The sequence below is a fragment of the Rhinopithecus roxellana genome, chromosome 16 (genome assembly GCF_007565055.1).
Source record: "Rhinopithecus roxellana isolate Shanxi Qingling chromosome 16, ASM756505v1, whole genome shotgun sequence".
Lineage (NCBI taxonomy): Eukaryota > Metazoa > Chordata > Mammalia > Primates > Cercopithecidae > Rhinopithecus > Rhinopithecus roxellana.
The window spans coordinates 109,355,413-109,372,484 of record NC_044564.1 but is presented as its reverse complement, the minus strand read 5'-3'; the positions used below and the strand labels follow the sequence as shown (position 1 = coordinate 109,372,484).

Genomic DNA, 17,072 nt, shown 5'->3' with positions numbered 1-17,072 from the left:
TCCAAGGAATTTGTCCATTTCACTTAAAATGTGAGTTTATAGCTTATGACATTCTCTTATTTGCCTTTTAATATCTGCGGGCTTTGTAGTGATATCATTCTTGATATTGGGAATTTGTGTCTGCTCTGTTTTTAATGATCAATCTGATTAGAGATTTATTAATTTAATTTTCCAAGAACCAACTTTTAGTTTCATTGATTTTCTCTGTTTTTTTCTGATTTTAATGTAATTGCTCTCTGTTCTTATTTTTCTTATGTACTTCCTTCTGCTTGTTTTGGGTTAAATTTGCTCTTCTGTTTTAGTGTTCTAAGGTAGAAGCATGGATAATTGATTTGAAACTATTCTTCTATTCTAATTAAAAGCATTCATTACTATATATTTCCTTCTAAGCTTCCCTCATGTGTGGTTCAAGAACCTTACAACAATATGTTTTTATTCATTTAATCATGCTTTTTAATTTCCCTTGAGATTTTCTCTTTAACCCATGGATTATCGTAAATATTTTCTATTTCCTGTTATCATTCTATTATTGATTTCTAGTTTAATTACATTGTCATCAGATAATGCACTTTGTATGACTTCAGTTCTTTAAATCTGTTGGTATTCATTTATGACCCAGTATATTGTATATTTTGGTGAAGGTCCCATGGATGTTTTGAAAGACTGTATTCCTGGCTGTCATTAAATGAAGTGTTAAATAAATAACAATTATATCCTGTTGCTTTATTTCGGTGTTCAGTTCCTCTGTGTCCTTACTGATTTTCATTTTAGTGATTCTAGCAGTTATTGAGCGAAGAGTGTTGAAGTTACCAATTATAATTGTGTTTTCAAGAGTTTCTATTCTATCAGTTTTTGCTGTCTGTGTTTTGAAGCTCCGTGATTTAGTACATATACATTTAGGAATTTTATGTATTCTTGGTGAATTGACCCTTTTATTGTTATATAATATCTCTATTTGTTTCTGGTAATTGTCTTTTCTCTAAAGTTTACCTTGTTAGCTATTAATACACTTAACTCCAGCTTTCATTTCATTAGTACTTGTTTATTACAGTTTTGCTCATTCTTTTACTTTTAACCTCCTATGTTAATGTATTTTAAGTGAGTTTTTTATAAATAGCATATAATTGAGTCTTCTTTTTTATCTCAGCCTTTTTATTGGTGTGTTTACACCATTTACATTTAATGTAATTATGAATGTTAAGATTTAAGATTTCTAATTTATTGTGTTGAACACTGCATGTTCCTTCTGTTTTTCATTCCTGTCCTTTCCATTTCTTGAATATTTTTAGTATTCCATTTTAATTTATATATGGTAGAGTTTTTTGTAATGCTTTATTAAGACATAATTCACATACCCTACAATTCAAAATTTAAAGTATACAACTGAGTGATTTTGTATATTCAGTGTTGGGCAAACATCACCACAAATGATATTAGAACACTTTCATTACCCCACAAAGAAACCCTTCACCTTTTGGCTGTTACTCTTCAAATTTGTGCCCAACCTCCAGTCCTAGGCAACTACTCATCTACTTTCTGTCTCTGTAGATATGCCAGTGCCAGATATTTCACATAAATATATAATATGTGGTATTTTTTGACTGGCTTCTTTCACTTAGCATGTTTTCAAGGTTCATCTATGTTGAGCATATATTAGACCTTCATTCCTTTTGCTGAATAATATTCCACTGTAGAGATATACAACATTTTGTTTAGCCATTCGTCAGTTGATGAACAGCTTATGGATACTTGCATTATTTCCACCTTTTGGCTGTCATGAATAATACTGCAATGGATATTTGTGTACCAGTTTTTGTGTGGACGTATGTCTTCATTTCTCTTGGGTATATACTTGGGAGTGGAATTGCTGGGTCAAATGGTTTCTTAATGTTTTGAGGAACTTCCAGAATATTTTCCAAAGTGACTGCACCATTTTAGATTCCCACCAGTAGTATATGAGGGTTTTGATTTCTCCATATTCTCATTAATACTTGTTATTATGTATCTTTTTTATTATAACCATCCTAGTGTATGTGAAGTGGTATCTTATATTGTGGTTTTTGTTCTGTTATCCAGGCTGGGATGTAGTGGTGCAATCTCAGCTCACTGCAACCTCCACCTCCTGGGTTCAAGTGATTCTCATGCCTCAGCCTCCCAAGTAGCTGGTATTACAGGCATGTGCCACCACCACACCCAGCTAATTTTTGTGTTTTTAGTAGAAACGGGTTTTTGGCGTGTTGGCCAGGCTGGTCTCCAACTCCAGGCCTCAAGTGAACCACCCACCTCGGTGTCTCAAAATGTTAGGATTATAGGCGTGAGCCACCCTGCTGGGTCTGTATTGTGTTTTTAAATAAATCTCTTTGTATAGTTTGTCTTTGTTGGAGGTTTTTTGTTTACTTGTTTCTGAGTGTGTGTGCGTGTGTGTGTGTGTGTGTGTGTGTGTGTGTGTGTATGATCTGGTATTAGAATATGTATAGTTATTTTATCACAGTCTGTATTTTCCACTTCGAGTGCAATATAGAAGCCTTATCACTAATTAGGTCCCTTTACCCTTCTTTTTGATATCGTTATTTTAAAAATCACCTCTACATAAACTGAGAACCACATCATACAGCAAGGTTATTTTTGCTTTCAGTCATCGAAACATAATTCTAAAAATTAAAGAGGGTAAGCTGGGCATGCATTGTAGCCCCAGCTACTCAGGAGGCTGAGGCAGGGAGGATTGCTTGAGCCGAGTCCAGGAGTTCAAGACCAGTCTGGGCAACACAGCGAGACCCTCATTAAAAAAAAAAAAAAACAAAGCTAAAGAGAATAAAAACATTCTATTATTTTTCTCAGATATTTACATTCTGCTGCTCTTTTTTCATTCCTGATGTTCTATTTGTTTCATGAGTGTTCATAGTTGATTCTTGGAGTGTTTTTATGAGAGTTGTTTTAAAATTCTTGTCACATAATTCTAATATATCTGTGTCATCACAGTGTCAGTGCCTGTTAATTGTCTTTTCTTGTTTACATTAATATTTTCCAAACTTTTGAGTTGTATCATAATTTGGTATTATATCTTTGACATTTTCTGTATTATGAGACTCTGGATCCTATTTAAATATCTTATTTTAATAAACGGACAATCTGTCAAGGTTTAGAATGAGCATTCTCTTTTGATTTTGTGGTTTCATTTTCAAGTTCGTTTTCAGAGATCTTGCAGGGCTCTTCTGGTTTGCCCCACCTCTGGGCTGCTCAGGCCCATTTAGAACCAAGGCAGTAATCTAACTATAGTTCAATTCTCAGAGCTTTTGCTGTCTTGATTCTTACCAGTTTCACACATGAGCTGCTCAAAAGTGTCCTGACTTTTTATACCAAAGTGTCCTGACTTTTTATACCAATTTAAAGAGTTACTTCCTCCAACTTTGTTGTCCTCTCCATACTCCTACTCTCCTACTCTCTAGTTGGAAGGGGGTAAAATACTACCTCATTGATATCCTTTGCTTAATTCGAGTCATGGTAGTTTGACAGGGCTCCTTCCAACAGTCTCTATAGTGTCCAGTGGGGAAAAGAGGTACAGTTTCTTTTATTGTATGTGTTTTGAGTAGAGCATAGTCAAATGGTTCACTCAGCAGAGTTACCTGCCTGCCAGTCTTTTTACTAGAGAGAGTAGACTTCTCTTGAGACATTTGGCATCTGTGTGCCTTGGTGCTTCTGGATTATAGGCTACTCTAACCTATAATTTACTATAGATTGGAGGCAAAAGCAAACAAGCAAACAAAAAATGCTTCAGGGAACTTACCACAGGTTGTCTCTCAAATTTCAAAGTTCCTAGTCAAGGCTGCCTTCCCTTCTCCGCCTGTCATTTATTTTGCCTTTTGCCCTGGGGATTTTAGTTGTAATTAGCAGGAGGATGAGGATACTGTGTACTTGCTCTATCTTGTCATCTTGTCTAGAAAGGGAAATCAACCGTGACTGTTTTTTTGGTTTTTTTTTTTTTTTGAGACGGAGTTTTGCTCTCATTGTCCAGGCTGGAGTGCAACGGCACGATCTTGGTTCACTACAACCTCCACCTTCTGGGTTTAAGCAATTCTCCTGCCTCAGCCTCCTGAGTAACTGGGATTACAGGCATCTGCCACCACGCCTGGCTAATTTTTGTATTTTTAGTAGAGACAGGGTTTCACATGTTGGTCAGGCTGGTCTTGAACTCCTGACCTCAGGTGATCTGCCCACCTTGGCCTCCCAGAGTGCTGGGATTACAGGTGTGAGCCACCGTGCCTGGCCTATGATTCATTTTTGTATCACTCATAAAACATACCATAAATGCCCAGTGTACAGTTGGCATTAATTAAATATTTGTTTCAAAAGACAAGAGTGAGTGAGGGAGGAACATAAGTAGCTTTGTATCTCAAAATGTTCGGTCAGCATAATATGATTGAGTCATCAGTTTAAATTCTAGCCCCACCTGCTTTCAGTGTGAACATAGACTGGTTACTTAACTTCTTTGAGCCTCAGTTTCATATAATATGACAATGGTAATATCTACTTCATAGGATAAGTAAAAATAAGATGATATATTTAATGCATTTAGCACAATGCTTGATAATAAACAGCAAATATAGTTCCTACTTATATTAGTAATAACAATTATCAAATATCACTATCTGTTTCTTGTCCTCATAGGAAACTCTGCTCTTAAAGACAAAGAAGATCAATTTGGGAGAACACCACTTATGTATTGCGTGTTGGCTGACAGATTGGATTGTGCAGATGCTCTCCTGAAGGCAGGAGCAGATGTGAATAAAACTGACCATAGCCAGAGAACAGCCCTCCATCTTGCAGCCCAGAAGGTGAGAAGTAAAATTTCTTTGAAGAGTAAATGTTTTGTGTGATGTCTGCTAGTTGATTAGTGGAACTATGCAATGGACAGATAATAAAGTCTCAAGTGCATGACTCATAGATTTTATATATTTTCTCTAAAAGCTGTCTTTAAGCTACAGAGAGTAAAAGCACAGATAACTATCAGCAACTGCATTCCAGGTTCCTTGAACAGTAGAATTTTTTCTATGATCTAAAGTTTATTGGAAAAAAAGTGATCAAATTTATATAGACAATGTGATCAAACTATGTTACCAATCTGTGTACAGGGAAAAAATAGAGACCAAAAAGAAATACTCAAAGATATTAATAGTGGTTGGGTTTAAATTTGGGGAACACATGTGGAATTTTTTTCCTTTTCACGGTTTAAAATTTTTTCCTTAATGAGTATTACTTTTACTATAAAAAGTCGAAATCCTAGCCTGGGCAACATAGCGAGACCACATCGCTACAAAAAATTCAAAAATTAGCTGGGCATGGTGGCACACACCTGCAGTCCCAGCTACTTGTGGAGCTCAGGTGGGAGGATCACTTGAACCTGGAAGGTTGAGGCTGCAGTGAACTGAGTTCACATCACTGTACTCCATCCTCAATGACAGGGCAAGACCCTGTCTCTAATTAATCAATTTAATTTAATTTAATTTAATTTAATTTAATTTAATTTAAAAGGTTAAAATGTCTCTTGAAATATGTGGCATTAAGAGGCATAAAATAAATTTATTTTCTGAATATATTTTCAACTTTTAAAAATCTAAAACTATGTTGCCAATATCAATGATTTCACATTTTTAAATGTATTATTAAGAGCTCAGATTTTTAAGATTGAAGCCATCAAACAGATAAAATAGGAAGCTTCTACATTTATTTAAAGACTTATTCACCTAAAAACTATTTTCCTCCATAAAATTTTTTTCCATAAAATAGATTTCCAGTCCTGGTATTTTTCTTTCTGTTATTTTAGATTTCTGAATTGTTTGAATAAAAAGCAATTAAAATGAGTTAGATCCAGCGGGAACTATTAGAGTTATTTTCTATTTAAAAATGTGAATCAGATATAGCTAATTAATTAAGGGGTTAGAAAAATACCTTTCATTAGCTGAATGCATAAAAAGAGGCTGACATTGAGTTATACTACTGAATATGCTAGTTATATGCACTTCTCAGTTAGGTCTGCAGGTTATTTCCAAAGTTACTTCTCTTGAATTTGGTTTTTATTATAGTAATTTTTAAAAAAATCTCCCTCATTTTCAATCTCAGTTTTAACTACTGCTCGGATATTTATAACCTTTCATTTAGGCTTGTCAGCTGATGAAATTATTCACTCGAGAAAGGTTAACTCCATTTAACTTGTTATCATAAAAGAGCAAACAGTTCAGATTGGGAATACCACAAAATTAAGACTTTGATACCCTTCAGATTTTTCATTATGATTGATTTAGGTGTAAAACTCAGCTTCAAAAATGTGAAGTGAAGGAACCTAGCTTAACGGCAAGCAGATTACGTGGAACAAGTGAGGATTTCAGTTGATGATCCAACAGTATAACATCCTGTAGAAGTATTATATGACTAAGATGGTTGAAGAGCAATGTAAAACCAGACTTGTTAGCTGTAATCTTTTCATCAGATACCATGCATTGTTTTCTTTTGTTTTTTTGTTTCTACTTTGATTTTTTTAATTATAAGTTTTTCATAGTATCAAAGAATTAATAGAACTATGATTTATATGGCAGTATTTACATAGTTGATTTCATAACAGATTTCATGTTCTCTCAAGTATCTGATAATTATGCATTTCCTTCCTTTCTCCGTGTTGCTCTTTGTTTTTACATGCTTGCCAAAAGCAGTAATGGATCTGAATTCCCAGCAAAGGATAGTAATAATTCTTTAGTATTCCCCTGTGTCCAATTAAATCTGGGCATTGTGTTCGTTCATTTGTGCTTTATACAAAGCACCAGCATTCAGAAATCAAAGATAGTATATACTATCTTTGATTAAGGAATAAGATAGTAAATGATCTACAAATAATTTTCAAAGAATAATTGGAGATAATACATCCCAAGGCTGTAATACTCCTTGCCTCCAAACAGACACAAGCACAAATTCTCTTTAGAGAAAACATCTTCACCTTAAACTTCCAGGATTTTCCCATATTAAATAAACCAAACATGAACTGACAATGAAAGATCACCAAACACATAAGGGAGCAATCTACTTTGAATGAGAGTCAGCAGAAACAACAAACAGATTTAGTCTATGGAAAAGCATCAGTGATTGGCATCATTAGAGACACAATATAAAATAACCACTGATGGAATGCTTAAAGTTATGAAAGAAGAAATCAGCCAATCACAGTGGCTCGCACCTGTAATTTCAGCACTTTAGAAAGGCCAGGCAAGAGGCTCTCTTGAGGCCAGGAGTTTGAGACCATCCAGGGCAACATAGAGGGACTCTATTTATTTAAAACAAAAAAAAAAAATAGCTGGGTGTAGTGGCACACATCTGTAGTCCTAGCTCCTTGGGAGGCTGAGGTGGAAGGACTGCTTGAGCCCTGGAGTTTCAGACCAACCAGGACAACAAAGTGAGACCCTGTCTCAAAAAATATATATTTTATTTAACATTATAATTAAAAGAAGGAATCTGGCAGGGCGTGGTGGCTCTCAACTGTAATCCTAGGACTTTGGGAGGTCAAGATGGGTGGATCACTTGAGGGCAGGAGTTTGAGACCAGCCTGGGCAACATGACAAAGCCCTCTACTAAATACACACACACACACACACACACACACACACACAAATTAGTTGGGCATGGTAGTGAGCACGTGTACTCCTAGCTACTTAGGAGGCTGAGGTGGGAGGATCGCTTAAGCCCAGGAAGTCTGCAGTGAGGAGAGATCACACCACTGCACTTCAGCCTGGGGGACTGGAGTGAGACCCTGCCTCCAAAAAAAATGTAAATACATAAAAAAAAAAATTTAAAAAACAATCAGAAAAATGAGAAACCAACAAGACAGTTTCATAACTAGGCATCAATTCTGGCCATAATGGCTTATTTTAAACTAACTTGCCTATCAAAAAAAATCTGTAAAAACTGAATAAAATACTGTATACACTGTTTGAAGGCATTGAGAACAATCAGCACAGGCAGGATCTAAGAGACTATAATCATTCAAAGATGAGAAACACATGAAGTGAGCACCACATTCATCCTGGCCTTTTCTTTATGGCATTTTCCAAATTGGAATGCAAAAGAATACAACCCTAACAGGATGCAGCAGTCTTACTGGGCTGAAGAAACTGAGGCAGAGTTTGGAGATAATAGTGGCTATAACTTGAAGGTCAAAATCCTGGAGAGGAGGGAATTGCAGAGAAGGAATGCAAGAATCTGGATACAAATTCCTCACAAGTTTTTAGCAGATTGCTAAACTGTGCTTGTATAGGGTGGTGCTCTAAGAAACCTAGTATTAAACAACAGCTGGGAGACTAGAGAGCTGAGTAGAGATTGTTTTAAATTATCCTATATTTTCTTTTATATTTAAATCTCTTAATACATAACATTGATTTTTGTGTAGGGATCCATTCTCTCTTTAAAGCATACGGATAACTAATTTTCCCAACACAACCTAGTTCATTAAATTTTGGCCACTTAGTATCTGCTCTGTGTCAGTTCCAGGCTTTTGTGCTATGAACTCCCTATGCATTTCTTTTTTTTTTTTTTTTTTAATGAGAGATCCTGAATACTAGGGAGCCTTTTGGGAAATTTGAAAATAAAAGTTACATGATCAGTGTATTTTAGGGGGACTAATATGGCAACTAAAGCTACTTTGGAAGAGAAAAAGTGGAGATCCATAGATTGCTATTATAGTTCAGGCCAATAGAGAGGAGTTGGGTTTAAGAGATATATTATGGAGATAGAAGTGTTCATTCAACAAGCATTTGTTGAGTATCTACTATGTAGTCATGATTATACAACTAGAGAGAATATGAAAAAAATGAATCACATATGTTAACTTATAGATAGGTGCTCTCGGTACCCATCCCTGTTAAACTTCGTTTCCCTTTGCTTGGTGAACCTTCTGATATATTGGATATCAAATATCCTTTCCACGTATTGTCTGTCCCACTCAATTCTAGTATCCATGAATGCAGAAGTGTGCTATTTTTGTCATTATGAACACTCATGTATATGTGTATACATTCAACATGTGTTAAAACTATTATGTAACAGGCACCGTGTTGGGCCTTGGAACACAAAGGTGGACAACATGATTCCTGCTCTTAAGTTGCTTACAAAGATCATGTATGAAGATATTAAATGATAATTAAAGCTGATTGATCTACCTTGTAATACATAAGTGTTTCATAAAATATCTATACCCATAATATATAGTCATTGTTATTACTGACGTGAGAAGACCCAACATTCTCATACGTTATTTATTATGTTTTTAGTATTTGTGTGTGTGTGATAGTGAACTATATTATGTTATCTTTTCTTGGGTTCATTAGTGGGAAAAGCTCATATTCCCAAAGTGTTTTGCTCCCATCTCTATTAGAGCCCCATTACCTTATATTGTAATTATTGCTTATTTGTCTCTTTTCTGCTAGGCTGGAGACCCAGGCAAGTAGCTCTTTTTGTTTGTTTTTGAATCTGTCTGAATCTAGTAGGTTCTGACATGTCTTGGTTGAATGGATTTTATTTTACTTTTATAGAAAGTCATTACTAATACAAATGCGAGACCTTTTGTTTATTGGAAACATTTATCTACTTTATATATATGTGTGTGGAAAAACTTATTGAACTGTGCTGCTTGGCTTAGTTATTTTGGCACATGTTCACTTCTCTGGAAACAAATTACTGTTAGTCCAAGAAACTGAAGAAATGGTTTACCCATGAGAATAAAATTAATCTCAATATACTGAACATCTGCACCTAATTTGTTTTTCATTTAGAACCATCAGTTTAATCCAAGAAAGCAATTGGTCATAGCTTTTCTGGGCTTCTCACAAAAGATATCTAATTGTTAGAAATGTTTTGCTCCAGGGAGACTGCTATTTCTCTGACTTCTACAGATACATTTGTTAATAAGGATAAAAAAACTTTAGAAATATTATTATATGTTAATAGTTATGCATGTTTAATCTTCCAATAGGTTATTCATTTGACTTCAAGAAGATTAACCCTACCCACTTTGAAAAATTATATCACAGTAAACACAAAAAGTAAAGAACCTTCTGGTTGTGGCTGCATTGTCCTTTTTTAAAATTCATAAACAATTCTCAGTTCATCTATGAAAATTGACTGTTAATTTTCAGTTTTCAAGATATGCTATTTCCATATTAATGATTTACAAAAAGGAAAAATAATACCTCTGAAACTTTTCAGGAACACTTATACCAGGTAACACTATTAGGTTTTCTTATTTTGCACATGCACACACAAACACAACAAACAATCCACACCCCAGTCCCCTTCAACTCTATATTCCCCCTCAGTACATATATAGCTCTACCATAACTCATCACCACAGTTTACTGGAGATTTTGCTTATCTAGATGTCACCCCCAGTGAAACTATTTGAAGGCAGTGACCATGTCTTATTTGATTTCATAGTTACAGTCCTAGCATAACTTCTGCCACTTAATAAAGACAGTAATTTGTTTAAGGAATACACGAATGAATGAATGAATGAATGAATGAATGAATGAATGAATGAGTAAATGTGAATATCAAATAGATTTAATATGAAGGGCATGGCCTTCAAAACTGGTGAAATTTAAATGAATAATTATATTTATTCCTTTTCAGTATCCACTCCCCGCCCTTACAATTTTGCAATCAGGATTTTTAAAGATTTTCTGTGAGCTTAATTTCTCAATAAATAACACTCTTGTATGCCTCAATTTCTTCATCTATAAAACAGAATAATACATGCTATCATTCTATGTAGGGATGATGAGTCCTTAGCTATAAAGCATTCTGTTTGTTGGAGAAATTTATTCTCAAGGACTACACTATCAATATTATTGCTATTAGTCACACTACAATGTAGGTGCAAACATCAAATTACTATTTAGAGATCAGTAGATGTCAGAGATAGAAAGGCTCTTTGGGATCTTCTTGTCCAGTTTGTCCTTGGATGAGGAAACTGAACTCTACTCCTTTTACATCTCTTCTCTTTATAAATAACTGTACTCACATTCTCTTTGCCTTTGCATATGCCTGGAATTTTTTTTTTTTTTTTTTTTTTTTTTAGTTATCTTAAGCATAGAGATAAGAAAGGAGAACAGGGCCTGGTGCAGTGGCTCACGCCTGTAATCTCAGCACTTTGGGAGGATGACGCTGGGGGATCACCTGAGGTCAGGAATTTGAGACCAGCCTGGCCAACATGGTGAAACCCCGTCTCTACTAAAAATACAAAAATTAGCTGGGCGTGATGGCGCGCCTGTAATCCCAGCTACTCAGGAGGCTGAGGCAGAAGAATCGCTGGAACCTGGGAGGTGGAAGTTGCAGTGAGCTGATGAGATTGCACCACTGCTCTCCAGCCTGGGCAACAGAGTGAGACTCCATCTCAAAAAAACAAAAACAAACAAACAAAAAATAATGGAGAACAGAAAAAACATTAGGTACCTAATACCTAGAAGAGATCAAACTGAGCATTTCTTATTTTTGCTTCAGAATTTTTAAATGAAACTATAGATTCACTTGAAAGCTTCCGTTTATCTTCCAATACCCTTCTTTCCCTGTCTCCTCAGTCTGCCTTGATTTTGGTGGTTTCAATTCCCATGCATATGTTTCTACCTTTATGTGTGTGTGTGTGTGTGTACATGTGCACATACACTATTATGCATAAACTGTATTATTTTGCATCTTTAAATTAATGGTATTATACTGTGTGCCATTTGCCAGCTTGCTTTTTCAACTTAATATTATGTATTTGAAACTTATTCATGTTGAAACATGTAGCCCTGGTTCATAAAAGATTATATCCAGATGCCTAAAAGACACATGAGAAGGTATACAACATCATTACTAATCAGAAGCAAATTAAAACTCCAATGAGATACCACTGCATGACCAGTGGAATGTGTAAAGTAAAAAAGTCTGGCAATCAGTATTGATTGATGGTGAAGATATGGAACAACTGGAGCTCTCCAACATTTTTGTTGAGAATGTAAGTTGGTACATTCACTCTCACAAATTATCTGACTATATCTGCCAAAGCTGAATACACACACACACACAGACACACACACACAGACACACACACACCCCTCATCTCAATTCATGCTCCCAGCCCGGTTGTAATACCTAAGAAAAATAAGTGGCTCCTTCTACCAGAAGACACGTATGAGAATTACATTATAGTTTTATTTAGAAAAGCAGACATTCCTTTTTTTAAATTCTATTTTTCCATAAGTTATTGGGGGTAAAAGTGGTATTTGGTTACATGAGTAAGTTCTCTAGTGGAGATTTGTGAGAACCTGGTGCACCCATTTGTGAGAACCATGGTGCAGCCTATGGTATACTGCACCATATTTGTTGTCTTTTATCCCTTGCCCCCCTCCCACTCTTCCCCCCAAGTCGCCAAAGTCCATTGTGTCATCCTATGCCTTTGCATCCTCATAGCTTAGCTCCCACATATCAGTGAGAACATATGATGTTTGGTTTTCCATTCCTGAGTTACTTTACTTAGAATAATAGTTTCTAATCTCATCCAGGTCATTACAAATGCTGTTAATTCGTTCCTTTTTAAGGCTGAGTAGTATTCCATTGTGTATATCTATACACCAGAGTTTCTTTATCCACTGGTTGATTGATGGGCATTTGGGTTGGTTCCACAATTTTGCTATTGTGAATTGTGCTGCTATAAACATGTATGAGCAAGTATCTTTTTTGTATAATGACTTCTTTTCCTCTGGGTAGATACCCAGTAATAGGATTGAGAGATCAAATTGTAGTTCTACTTTTAGTTCCTTAAGGAATCTCCACACTGTTTTCCATAGCGGCTGTACTAGTTTACATTCCCATCAGCAGCATAGAAATGTTCCCTGATCACCCCATCCACACCAACATCTACTGTTTTTTTATTCTTTGATTACGGCCATTCTTACAGGAGTAAGATGGTATTGCATTGTGGTTTTGATTTGCATTTCCCTGATCATTAGTGATGTTGAGCATTTTTTCATGTTTGTTGGCCATTTGTGTGTCTTCTTTATAGAAGCAAATTTTCTTAATAATGCAAACAACCCAAATACGTACCAACAGGTGAATGGGTAGCTAAATTGTGATGTATTCCTACAATGGAACACTACATGAATGAACTGCTGACACGTTCAGCCACATAAGTGAATTTGATAGACATTACGTTGAGTGGAACAAGTCAGACACTTGTAAAAAATTTATTTGCTGTTCATATGAATCTCAGGAGCAAGAAAAACTAATCTATGGTGATTCAAATCAGATTTGTGGTTACCTAAAAGATGGGTAATGACTGAGAAGAATATGACTAAGCTTTCAGGGGTGCTGAAAATGTTCTATGTGTGTGTGTGTGTTGGTTACATTAAAAGGTATCAGTCTGTGTGGTTAAGATTTATGCACTTTACTGTATATGTTATATTCTCAATTTTTAAAGTGTTATTTAAAAAATGATAAAATGTTCAGAACTTGGTAGACGTTATTTGTAGGGTAGGTAAGGGAGAATGGAGTCAAGAATGGTTCCTGACCTAGACTGTTAAGCACTCAGGTCGAATTTCCCCCATCCTTAGCCTCAGGAGCTATATGAAAGCCCTGTGTCTATGCTCTTTTCCAGGGGTTCTCAGATAAACATGCAGCAGAATCACTTGGAGGACTTGTTAAAACATAGACGTCTGGGCCCCACCACCAGTGTTTTTAATTCAGCAGGGCTGGTGTGGGGCCAGAGAATTTGCTTATCTTAACAAGTTCCCAGGTGATGATGATGATGTAGGCAACACATTTTGAGAATCACTGCTCTATTCTGCTTATAACATTTGTCTTTGCTGCATTTTCAATACTATTGGCTCCATAACCTCTAGATATCTATCCTGTTTTACTACTGAACCTTTTGATTGGTATTCCTAGCTCTTAATGACATGACTCATAGAGGTAGGATATACTAGTTAAGGTACAATTTTGAGAGGAAATTATTGAGTTCAGTTGTGAAAAATGGAATTTTAGGTTTCGGTGGTAATGACTAGCATGAATTGTGATATACTCATTTGCATCTCCAAAGTGAAGTCTTGGCTGGAGTTATTAGTATACATATAGAAACCATAGAAGTAGGTGAAGTGCTCAGGTGTGGTTTATAGATGGGAAGAGGATCAGAAATAGAAAGCACCAATATTTAAGGTTTATTTACAGAAAATAAACTTACAAAGGAGACAGTAAAAGATAGGAGAACTAGATCAGAGTGGTGTTATGGAGCCAGAGGAACAGGTTTCAAGCAGAAGAGGATCCATTTGTTTCATCTTTTTTATTATGATGCTAAGATTTGAATAGTTCCTTTTCCAGTAAATGACTCAATAAATGGATGGATATAAATATGATAAAAATTAAAAGGCTTCCATTGGATTTTTCAGTTAGAAAGTGATCTTAGGAAGAGCAATGGTATTTAGTGGACATACACGCTGGCTGTATATCACTGTTGATTAAACAGGAAATGAGGATATGGAGACAGTATGAGTGATTAATTAATGGGGTTATTGATCAGGAAAAGTATTAACAGAAGAAATTGTGGTGGGAAAATTTTTAATAAATAGTAATGAATCTCTCCCAGTATAATCATCACCCACTTTCTATAAATATTAATTCATAAACTTCTTTCTGTAGCTCCAACCAAACTGTTTTATTATATATTCTATTATTTCATCCATAAATATTTCAGTTTATATTCAGTATATATATAATTCATATATCCCCACAATATCATTGTACCAAAAAAAATTAGTGATAATTCTGTAATATTGTTACTAATCAGTGTTCAAATTTTCCTGATTATATCTTAAACTTTTTTTTACAGTTGGTTTATTCAAATCAGGACCTAAACGAGGTCTGTACATTGCATTTGGTTGATAAGTCTTTTAAGTCTCTTGTAATCTAATAGATGAGGGATATTTGAACATGTTTAAATGTTAAGGAAAAGGAGACACCAAAAATTTAGGAGAAAGAATGGATTATTGATGGATCAAAGTCACTGGGGAGATGGGAACAGAAAGGACAGTTGGGTCTGGGCGCAGTAGCTCAAGCGTGTAATCCCAGTGCTTTGGGAGGCTGAGGTGGGCAGATCACCTGAGGTCAGAAGTTCAAGACCAGCCTGGCCAACATGGTGAAACCCCATCTCTACTAAAAATACAAAAATTGGCCAGGCATGGTGGCACACGCAGGAGAATCGCTTGAAGTCGGGAGGCAGTAGTTGCAGTGAGTCGTGATCGTGCCTCTGCACTCCAGCCTGGTCAGCAGAGGGAGATTCCATCTCAAAAAAAAAAAAAAAAAGCGAAAGGACAGTTGGAAAATTTAGATATACACAGTAGGAATGTTTGTTCAGTGAATGAATATGCCATGAACTTAGAATGTATGTGAATATTCTTGACAATCAGTTATAAAATATGAAAATTGGAAGGGCCCTTGGAAGTTATTCTTATTTTACAGATGGGAAAACAAGGAGCTGTAGGTTTTTTTTGGTTAGAGGGAGATGTTTTGGCCCTAAAGTAGGGGAGACTGGATAGCAAAGGACACCTTAGGGATATAGGAGACTACTGCTGCTCCTCTCACACCTCCCCGGACCAATACTTTGGGAGACTGAGGCAGGTGGATCACCTGAGGTCAGAAGTTCGAGACCAGCCTGGCCAACTCAATTTCAACATACCTGAAACAAGACCTTACATTTTTACCTGTAATCAGTCCTGTCATCTGATTTTTAAAAACAATTTATTGAGGTGAAATACACATAGTATAAAATTAACCCCTTTTTTTAGGGGGAGAGGGGAGATAGAGTCTCACTTTGTCACTCAGGCTGGAGTGCAGTGGCATGATCAGGGCTCACTATAGCCTCAACCTCCCAGGTTCAAGTGATCCTTCTGCCTCAGCCCCCCAAGCGGCTGGGACTACAGGCACGTGCCACTACGCCCAGCTGATTTTTGTATTTTTTGTAGAGATGGGTTTCGCCTTATTGCCCAGGCTGGTCTCAAACTCCTGAGCTCAAGCTATCAGCCCGCCTTGGCCCACCAAAATGCTAGGATTACAGGCGTGAGCCACCACACCCAGCCAAAATAACCATTTTAAAGTGAGCAATTCGGGGAAATTTTGTACATTCGTAATGTTGTGCAACCACTACCTCTATCTAGTTCCAAAGCATTTCCATCACTCTAAAGTAAAACCTCTTATCCATTAAACAGTTTGTCTCCATTGCCCTGTCTTCCTAGCCCCTGGCAACCACCAACATGCATTCTGTTTCTATGGATTTATAGATATTTTATGTAAAAAGGAATCATACATGACCTTTGTGTCTGGCTTTTTTTCACTTAGGATAATGTTTTTGAGGTTCATCTAAGCTGTCACATGTATCAGTACTTCATTCATTTTTATGGATGAATAATATTTTCTTTCTTTTATAAAACCAATGACACTATATTTATTAACTTTTTTAAATGAGTCTAGAGTTTAAAAGACAGTTTCTTAGGTGAAATTAAGTGATTTAGAAGGGAAAGAGAAAATAACAGAGGTAGTATCTTAGAATAAGCTTCTAGTTGACAGTATATAGCTAACTTATTGATGACTAATATTTTCTGTTGTGTGTATATACCACAGTTTATTTATTCATTCATCTAAGTGCTGTTTCCACTATTGTGAATAGTGCTTCCATGAACGTAGGTGTACGTGTACTTGTTTGAGTACCTGTTTTCAATTCCTTCATTTGATTGTCCTTCATCAGTTTATGATACTGTGTTCTTTTAGTCACTTGGGTTTAAAAACTGCATGGCACATAGTAGGTGCTAAATATATGTTAGTTGAATGGATTTGTTAAATTATTGTGTTGAATTAGTTATCATTTCTCTTCTTTCCCCTTTACCTCTTCTGTCTAATCACATATTAACTCAATTATAGACTTAACTCTGCTACGAATTGTATGACATTGGGCAAAACACAACTATATGCTTAGTTTTATATGCCTAGTCTTCTGTAGACCTCTACAGGAC

The 17,072-nt window shown here is 35.9% G+C and overlaps 1 protein-coding gene across 7 annotated transcripts in view; it reads left to right on the top strand.

The window, feature by feature from the left end:
• Positions 1-17,072, top strand: part of INVS (inversin) — a 206,253-nt gene that overhangs the window by 22,554 nt on the left and 166,627 nt on the right. For all 7 annotated transcript variants that reach the window (XM_030919257.1, XM_010374135.2, XM_010374132.2 and 4 more), the window contains exon 3: positions 4,666-4,832. In XM_030919257.1, the coding sequence (XP_030775117.1) occupies positions 4,666-4,832 (167 nt within the window). The remainder of the gene's footprint in view (positions 1-4,665; positions 4,833-17,072) is intronic.